Source organism: Telmatherina bonti, assembly GCF_933228915.1.
Source record: "Telmatherina bonti genome assembly, chromosome: 21".
Classification (NCBI taxonomy): Eukaryota; Metazoa; Chordata; class Actinopteri; order Atheriniformes; family Telmatherinidae; genus Telmatherina; species Telmatherina bonti.
In genome coordinates, this window is record NC_136630.1 from 6,593,663 (window position 1) to 6,603,480 (window position 9,818).

Sequence of the window (9,818 nt, forward strand, 5' to 3'; positions counted from 1 at the left end):
GCAACACAGACAATTATGTCAGCTGCTTCTGAATCTTCACTTTTCTCTGTCATATTCTCCAATTCGTCCACTTGTTCTTTATCTTTCCTCCTCCCTCCCCCCCCCCCCCCCCCCCCCCACACACACACACACACTTCTCTATTTTTACCCTCCACCGCTCCTTTTTCCCTTTTTGCGCACTCATTCAGACCTCCTCTCCTTTCCTCCTCTCCTCCTTTCTGAATGAACCCTCAGGTTGAACCCCTCCCCCTGCGTGGAAGCGCTTAATTGTCAGCCCTGACGACAAACTTGCCTTAAATAGGCGCGCGCCTCTCGCGCTGGGAGTGGAAGTGACCAACGTGAACGGACGGGCATCTCCTCCACCTCCAAATCTTTTTTTCCCCCCTCCTCTTTACTTTTTGTAAATCAACATATAAAACCAGAACCAAGCAGGCGTGTGTTGTGCCTTGAGTGTGCGCGGACAGCATGCAGGTGTGTGTGGCCCTCCTCGTCTCCAGCTCGGCGCTCCTGCTGCTGCTGCAGGGATGCTGCGCGGCCGGCAAGGCATGGGAGGTGCTCAGAAACGATGCTACGGAGGTTTTACCGGAGTACACAGAGAGCAGTAGGACGCCTCACGAGGAGAATGTGCAGACGTCAAACAACAACAACAACAACACTCTGAACAACAGGGCGAAGAACGGCGGCAGGACGGCGAACACCGTCTCTTACAGTAAGTTTATCCTCTTTGTCTTTTTAAAAGTGACATTTTACAGTTAGAAAAATGCATGAATACTAGTTAATAATGCACCTGAAAGCACATATAAAATAACACAATTTGTCATTTTTTTTGGTGCGTAAAAGTGAGGATAGATTTATTAATCATTCCAACTTGAAATGATGTAACATTGATTTAAATTTGTATAAAGAAAACATTTATATTTGAGTTCAGGATTTATGTTTCCCTTGCAGACTATGTTTTCTTTATCATTATAGAACTTGATTTGTGGTTTAAATGTTAGAAAAACTTCTCATTTTTCTCCCCAAAGCCCTGAAATAAACAGCTTGTCTGTCTTTCTGTCCCGAGTTTTACTCTAAATGCATAAATAAACAGTGCAGAAATGGAGGCATGACTGGCTGTGGAAAGTAGCTGAGCCAGATTTATCCTCAGCGCATAAACCTTCACATTCTGCCTCATTTTCACACCGACTCCCTGATTAGCAGCAGCTCTGCGGTGTGTGTGTGTGTGTGTGTGTGTGTGTGTGTGTGTGGGAAGTGTGTTTTCTTGTTAAACCCAAAGATGAGGGTGATGAGAGCGGCTCAGATGCACATTCTTGTGGTTTCTCCCCTCCTGCACAAGCTTGAAGCCGAGCATTCAGAGAGACTTAGAGGCTTTTTTCACGTTGTCTTCTAGGTTGTTTCCTCCTCTCTTTATACTATTAGTCAAGCTCCACTTACGCCATGACCATTTGATTGCAACAACATGTCTTCCAGATAGAAAAGCTCCACAGTTTGCTCTTTGGGGGGTTTTATAGAAATTGCTTTCTAAATGCAACTCTGCCTTTGAGAATGATTCCCACCTGTGGCCGGTGTAGGCCGTATGCTGGGATTGAGCCGTGCTTCGCAGGATAATCTCACGCTTGGATTGAAGATGGGTGGTGGAAAAGTTTTTGCTTAATCATGGCGTCTTGATTTAGAGATCAGAGGAGAGGATTGATTAGATTAGAGGAACAGCTGACAGGGGAATTAGCAACTTAAGGTCAGTTAGAGCGAGCGATTCCTGCCTTTGAGGATGTAACGACTGCGTGAGCTGGGATGAAAAATCACATGCAAAGAAACAAATCCAGTTGAAACCTCTTTTTATATTAATCTGATGCTTTATTAGGCTCTAGATGAGGGATGCCTGTTTTCATCGAGAACATGCAGCATATGTCCCAGGCTTTACTGAGGGAGAGTCTCCTGGATTATTTTCACCATCCATCTCTTGGGTTTGATCCTTGGATGGCTTCTCGTGGTCCCTGGGGGAGCCAGGCAGAGGTTTTGACCACTGGCTGGCTCTCCTCCAACTCCCTCTACAGGCTCGTCTGTCATGGCTGAAAGAAAAGGACAACTCGCGCAACTGCACAGCGAGTGACTGTAGGATCCTTTTTCCCTTTTCTATGTTTTTTTTTTAAGGCTATCCTAATTAGAAAGAATAGAGATAGACTGGATTAAACACACAGATGAACAAGGACAGCAGACAGTTTTGGGTATTTGTACGCCAAAGGGATCGTACACTACCGTGCTCCCTTTAACGCCATCCAAAGAATAACACTAGATCAGGTTCTCGCAGTGAGAAAAAGAAAGAAGTCACCTCACATAAATCTATTGTTCTAAAGAAAAGCCACAGAGGAAAACAGATCCCTCTCTGAGTGTATCATTTCTTAACCGGCAGTTTTTCTGCTCCTTTTTACACTCGACTTGTAAAAAGAGAAGAAAAAACACGGGACAATAAGTCATGCACACGGCTGGTAAAAAGCTGCGCTGAAATATGGGATCACAAGCCGAGTGTGTTGTCTTCAATCAGCCTGGCTGATGTCCAGCTCTTTTTGTTTTTTTAAAGTTGTGCAGTTGCAGAGTTGCCCTAAAACAACTATACAGCTATTTACTCCTCCATCACCACATGCGTTTTGTGAAGGCCAACACAAAATGCCAGCTTCTCCGTGCAGCCTGAGCCTCCATTTGGTTTGATTGAGCTCTCTAATGGCCCTTCGGTCTGGATTTGCTATCAGCTTATTGCTGCCAGCTGGATTTCTTTGGCTGTTGTCTGCTAATGATTGGACCATGATTCAAGTGCACAAACAGATCTGATCTTATTGGTTTAAATCTTCTTTTAAACGTACAAATTGCTTTAGTTGAATTTATGAGTGCACTTCAGTGTGTTTTAAAATGAGTGAAACTGCTTCTACTTTAGATTTGTTTTGGGGATCTTTTTTGCTGTTTATTTCAGTATAAACAAAGTGAAGCAGGTCATTGCTCACTGTGTGTGTATTTTGGGTCAGTTCCATGTGTGTTAACTGTCATGTGTTGCCGTTCGACCCAGGTGCCTCCGAGCTGAGCTGCAGGGAGCTCCGTTCCACCCGTTACATCACCGACGGATCCTGCCGCAGTGCCAAGCCTGTCAGGGAGCTGGTCTGCTCGGGGCAGTGCCTCCCCGCGCACCTCATGCCCAACTCCATCGTCCGCGGCAAGTGGTGGAGGAACAACGCCACGGACTACCGCTGCATCCCGGCGCACTACCGGACGCGGAGGGTCCAGCTGCAGTGTCCAAACGGCAACACTCGGACTTACAAAATCCGTGTGGTCACCTCTTGCAAGTGCAAGCGCTTCAGACCCCACCACAACCAATCCGTGGCCAAAGAGGTGCCGAAGACACAACGCAACAAGAAGCACAGTCGCTTGTCCCAAGATCGGAGCAAGAACAACACGCCGCTGACGGGCAACTCGTACTGATGCTTCCCACAAAGCATCCAAAGAAAGACCAAAGCTTGCTCATACTCATTTACTCATAGAGCAACAAGCGTATCTCGTCTGCACGGGGAGGGCCATACGAGAGACGATTCCAAGAGAATGAATCCATAAGCTAACTGTGCGGCTGAGTTCAAGTCATCAGTCTATCATTTTATGAGCGTATTTGTGAATTTTTGCTTATTTGCATGACAAAGTGAGTCTGGGCTCGCCACAGAACTGACTGGTTTGGAGGCGTGGGATAATCTGAAGTCAGATCAGAACCTCCCTGCACTTGGGTGCGTCTTCCATCCGAACTGAAATCTGCAAGTATCGTAAGAAGTTCTCCCTGAAGCATCAACTCCCATCTGTTCCAGCAGATGCAGGACTGCACCTCACCACCGCTCTGTTTAAAGCCGAGAAGGTGTGTCTCAGCCCCAGAGTGGTTGTAATCCTTCTTAAGGTTGTGTGTGGGGAGGGGGGGCGCCTACGGCAGCTCTGGGGTCTCCGATGCCAACAGGTTTTGTGAGGCCCTCGTCAGGCAGCTTTGTGAGATTGAAGCGGACAAACCCTTCACCAACCAGACCTGTCAGTTACAGTAGTGCTTCTCCTTTAACCGAGTACAGTCAGAAGAGACAGGGATTAGTGGGGGGGGAAGGAGAGAGGGTAGTTTTATCAGCATTAACACCACGGAGGCACTGGGCATTCCTCGGACTCCGCTTAATGATCCCGTTCCTGTGTTAGGATTTTAGTCATGAAAAAGCAATTTCCTCTTGACATGGCCAATTCCTGTTTGCTGGAATCACAGAAAAAAAGTGCAGATGTTGCGTAGGAGGCATCAGAAAGTGTGTGCTTGTGTTGTCACCAAGGGGGCAGAACGCTCTCCAACACACCCACGCTGAAAACGGACTCGCTATCAAACCGTCCACAGCCAAAATCCGTCCGTTGTGTTAGCCTGCAGCGCTCAGGACTCCTCCACTCCGCTTGGCCCCAATCCCTGTAAATAGCTCAGACAGGAAAGTTAGGACTTGAAATAAGCAAACGGAAACAATAATTTAGTTTTATCATTGTATTGGTTGCTTAATATCCAGTGAGGAAGAGGAAGAGTCGATATCCAGCCTGGCAGACATCACAACCTCCTCCCAGCGGACGAATCCAACTGGACTGAACTTAACGCAGAATATTCCCGATGGTTCCACATATTGTCAGCACGTCCTCGTTTTTCTGCTTCCTGATTCCGGTTGTCTCAACCGTTCAGGCAAATATTTGCTTCTTTTCGCCCCAACTGCGTGTTTGAAACGGCAACTGGAAAGGGTTGGACATTCGAACAAAGAGCTGCATGATCGCGTGATTGTACATATCATACCTGTGGGGTCCTCCGCATGACGGGGGGGGTGCTAAAGCGAGGGGTGGGGGGGCTGAGATGCTTTCTACAGACGCAAAGAAGGACTGTTATAATGAATGAACTGCATATTTATTTTTTACTTCCACATTTAAATTATTTATGCAACCTTTTGTAGTAAATGATAGCAGTTAATGTCATATAGTGCGATAGAGACTGGAAGTGAAAAACTGTACAGTACATGAATAAAGTAAAGGCAGATATATTTGAAAGAACTGCTTTGTTTGCCGTCTTTTTGCATATGAAGGTCGTACTCGTAACTTGTCCCTTTACATTTATGCTTAGGTTAAAGATAAATAACAAGCTTATTGGAGTTGTCATACCAAGGTTTGGCAACCTGCAGCTGTGGTTTAGTAAATTAGTGATAATGCACCGGTCCACTTTTCGGGAGTTCCAATCCGATATCTGAAATTTGAATATCTGCCGATATCGATATCTGCCGATACCAAATCTGTTTATGTGAACATTATTGTGACTATGGTTATTATTGCTGTTATAACTGTGTAAGATTTCATAAGGTTGTAATAAATGACCCATCCTTTCTGAAGTTACCTCACCAATACAAATATAATAACATTACAGATCTAACAATTTCAACCTGTTTAATTTTGATTTGACACATTTTACCTAAATACAACTATAAACGTGTGGTTTTGAAACAAAGATCTGGCTTTTAGTGGAACAAAAAATGGTACATTTTAACATTCAAGGCATTTATTTCTTTTAAAACATGTCCGAAGCATGTCATCAAACATTTGCGCTAGCTTGACTAGTGTGGTATCGGTTGTGGTATCTGTACACTTTTGTTAATACCAAGTACGAGTACACACGCTTGGTATTGAGCCGATACCGATACTGGTATTGGTGCATCCCTAGTTAGCGATGATCTGAATTACCATCTAAAGATGATTAATTCAGCCTGTGTTACTGTATTTCTGCAGTTTGCAGTTCAGTATAACAGAAGGAGAGGGGTTTTGAAGCAACACAACACAACTTTAGCGCGTTTTCACTCTTTGGTGCTGCTCTGACCAAAGCAAATCTGGCATCCATCTTGCACCCTGTCTCTTCTCTGAGCTCTCTCCACAGAGTAAAAGTTTAGTATTGACTTATTTTCCTCTATTGCTCCAATAATGTCCTCTTCAGTTTTCTTACTGAATCAGCCATGATGCACATTAAAAACAGCCAGTATGCTGGTATCCACTTGTTGACGTGGGTGCCATAAAGCAAAATCCAGCTGCTATGTGATGGTCTGGGATGAACAAAAGAAAGTATAAACTGGGCTTATTTTCAGCCTCAGGCTGCAACAATGGCTTCAGGAACATGTTTAATTATGTCAAGGGGGTTAACTAAATTAACCAGAAGCTCGGAGTTTGAAGGTCAAAAAGTTATTTAATGTTGCTTTAATAAAAAAAAAGAATAAAAAAAAGCTTGTAAACGATAAAATTCAGTTTAATCAATTTAGCAAATTTGTCACTTGTAAAAATGTATTGTCTGTCTTTTATCATATAGGGGATTTAAAAAAAAAAAAAAAACATTTCTTTACCAGTCCATCTCTGTGCTAAAATTCAATACTAAATAAACATCACAACTTTTCCTCTCTAAATGTAATCTTTCTTTTGCCCATAAAGTACTATTTTTACCTTTTTCTTTGCTTTATTAAAAACATTCAATCTTGTTTAGATTTTCTTTTGCAGATTTGATGCTGAATTGGGTGATGAGGAAGCAGGGAACATTTCTGAAGATTAATATTTGTAAACTTGGTGCATTAAGACCTTCAGTCTGCTAAATCACCAAAACCCTTCCATGAATGCATTAATAAAAAACAATGCCACATTATTTTAGTTCCAGTATTTGACCTCTACAGACACATGCAGTGATACTTTTTGGTTATTAGTGATATTTTGAATTTATTTGATTTTTTTAAATATATTCAATAGAATTATAATTATATATGTAATTTTTCTATACATTTTGAATCATGTATCATTTGCTTTTCCTATTCATTGCTAAGACAAACTAATCACAATGTATGCATTTATGGTGACATATATCATATTTATTTATTCTTCAGTGAGTGGTAATGTGGCGAATGGCATTCACTGACGTGGTTCATTTTACAAATATTGATTGATCGATTTCCTTTATTTTGAACAGTACTTAGATTATAACTCAAATATAGATACAAAGCAACAAACAAACAAACTGAAGAAGTCACACAAGTGATGCAAAAAAAATCAACAAAGGAGAGATCTATGTGTTTGAAAAGGAGTAGAAAGAATGTAATGTAAAACTTATTAAATCGTACCCTGTTTTTTTTTTTTTTTTTTCTAAATATCAAATACAACATCCTCATTAATAAATATGCAAGAAAAAAGCTTGTTAAAAGGTGTGACCACTATGCATGAAAGGCTTAAAAAGCCCTTGCAGTCAGCTTTGATTTGCCATTGCTGCTCTCTTACTAGCATGTCCCTGCATGGTAAACAAGTTTATCTTCACTCTTCTTGTTAAACTTCATGTTTTATTCACATTATGAGCTGAGGAAATAACGACTGAAAACACTTTCTTTCGAGCAGTTCCTGTTTGGAAGGATTCAGTGTTTTTAATGTTGCACAGCTGCTGATTGTTGTCACAAGGTGGGAGGATTCTCAGGAAAAAGTTTGCTGTTTACTGTATCTGTCAGCTCCTCGAGTTGATCTGACAGAGTCAAGCAAAAACACAGTGGACATATAAGATGATAAAAAAACCACAGTTGCAATAATGTCAGATGCATATTTGTAAGAAGAATTTGAAACAATATCCAACAAATACTGACATTAAAGCGAATTAATCAAATTTAATATGTATATAGTTGTTAAAAATGCAACCTTTTAAGACATCTTGCCTTTACAAAGTGAACTTTTTTTTTTTACTTTTAACATCAATTTAGAGACGATTAAATAATTATATTTAGCCCAGGTTGGAAAGGATGTATCTCAATAAAAATGTAGGAATTTCAGCCCAGCAAGCCATTATTGCATTTCCATGTCAAATTCTCTTTCATAAAACTGAATTTAATATTTAATATTTCAAAATTAGTGTGCAAGAACTTTTTACACCGACTTTATTTTTTATTTAGCAGTTATGGCATCAACATAAATGCGCAAAAGTAAACAGTGATGTTGATATTTAACAGTTTCTCCTCACAAAACAACACATTAAAGGTGTAATAAAGAGTGTAGATATGAAACCATCCAGGCTGTTTGCTGATGACAAGATGCTACTTTTAAACACCTTAATGTGGTTAGATGGCTGTACAAATGGTGTAAAAGTTCTGCATGTAATCTTACCTGAAATGCAGAAATAAAATCGGTATTTAGCAGCTCCAGCTACTGCAGAGACAGGATGCTTCCTGGTGAGTCTTTTTCCATCTAAACTCCTCATTCTGGTGAAATCTGGAGCAAATATGAACGTTTAACCAATGTCTTTGAACAGATAACTAGGAATCTTTATTTTACTTGGAAAATAATCCACTGACACAGAAAACCTCTTTTACAACAATGTCCTGGAAAACATGAAAAACAACTAACTTGGGAAATAAATTTAAACCAATTACAGCTTAGCTCTGCAGACCATTAAATGCTTTTTATACATTTATATAAATTGCCTTTATATGAGCAGAATTCTCATGAGCTGGGCTAAAGTGAATCAAAATGACTTTGGTTAAATGGGATGATAAATGGATTACAGTGAACTGGACTGAACAGGATCATTAAAAGTGCATAAATCTGAATTAAACTCCTAAATCACATTTAAACGGTTGTCATTTCTCTCTGTGCAACAACTCCAGATGCATACCACTCTTACATGGAAGCCCTAAAAGTAGGACTATTCCTGTTTTACATTTATGTATTTGAAGAATAATGTTGGAGCGCAAAACCTGCATAGTTCCAGATGAATGTAGTTTTTTTTTTTTTTTATAAAATATTAAAGTTACTCCTTCAGTTTTAAGTTACACCGACGTCAGAACTGCACTTTCAGCGAGTAAAACCTGATTAAAAAAAAAAAATCACAAATCAATTAAAAAAAACAAAAGAAATCCACAAAATTTGGAAAAGTGAAACAAAACTTATGGGTTTAATTTGTCCAGCTTTTGTGTTTCCAGGTTTTATGTGTTAAATCATAAATCCACTTTGCTCACCGGCCTTTCTGTGCATTACTGCTTAAATAAAATCAAACACGGACAAAGAATCTTCACTCTTGATGTCTGAGTCACAACACGAACACATCTTTGTTCAACATAACCATCATTTAACATCTTTCTTCTCTGCTTTTCCCTCCTCAGGGCTTTAAGCTCGCTGCACCGTGAGGCCGAGGGTTTAAAACTTGTACATGTTTGTCGTATCTGAAGCAACGTTAGCAACCGTCCAACCAAATCCTCCCAGAATGATTGAAGTTCAGCATTACTCTGTCCAGGCACAGAAAGCGTTCTGTACCCAGCTAAATAAGAACTCCCGTGAACTAAAACTAAAAGACAAAACAGAAAATCAGTGCGACTGACTGAGTTTCGTCTTACTGCCACCACAGAAAGGTGGACCTCACGTTTCACTGCATCGTCCATATTGCAGAGTTATTATGTCATTTTCAAGTCCTGTTTTCCAGGAGAACAGAAATGCTTTGCGTTTAGTTAAGCAACAAGCCGCCACAGGTTTCCCAAGAAATTCAATAACACACCCTTAAGAGCTCTACGTGAACGGTGCATAAATGTATCGATGCTGACAAAGCATCTGCCATGTGTTAAATGTGTGCATGTTCCACAACCTGCAGGTGACCCTTGCAGAGATGGGGAACGGTGAAGTCAGGCTTGATGTACTCCCCAACAAACGTTACAAGTCCGCGACACTTCGTTTAGGCCATGATGCATCATCAATGGAGTTGTGAATACCAGGTGCAGAAGTCCCACGGGGTCCCTCCCCCG

At 41.0% G+C, this 9,818-nt stretch overlaps 1 protein-coding gene across 1 annotated transcript; it reads left to right on the forward strand.

The window, feature by feature from the left end:
- The first annotated feature begins 337 nt into the window (after positions 1–337).
- On the forward strand, positions 338–4,838 carry sost (sclerostin). The gene is made up of 2 exons (XM_079260981.1): positions 338–709; positions 3,059–4,838. Exons 1-2 carry the CDS (start codon positions 466–468, stop codon positions 3,466–3,468), a joined length of 654 nt encoding a protein of 217 aa, XP_079117107.1. The 5' UTR covers positions 338–465; the 3' UTR covers positions 3,469–4,838.
- Positions 4,839–9,818: the final 4,980 nt, after the last annotated feature.

Excerpts from the sequence above, each read along its gene's own strand:
- sost (XM_079260981.1), top strand. The coding sequence starts at position 466 with ATGCAGGTGTGTGTGGCCCTCCTCGTCTCCAGCTCGGCGCTCCTGCTG. Across the intron at positions 710-3,058 it reads GGCGAACACCGTCTCTTACA|GTGCCTCCGAGCTGAGCTGC; the intron begins GTAAGTTTATCC and ends CGTTCGACCCAG.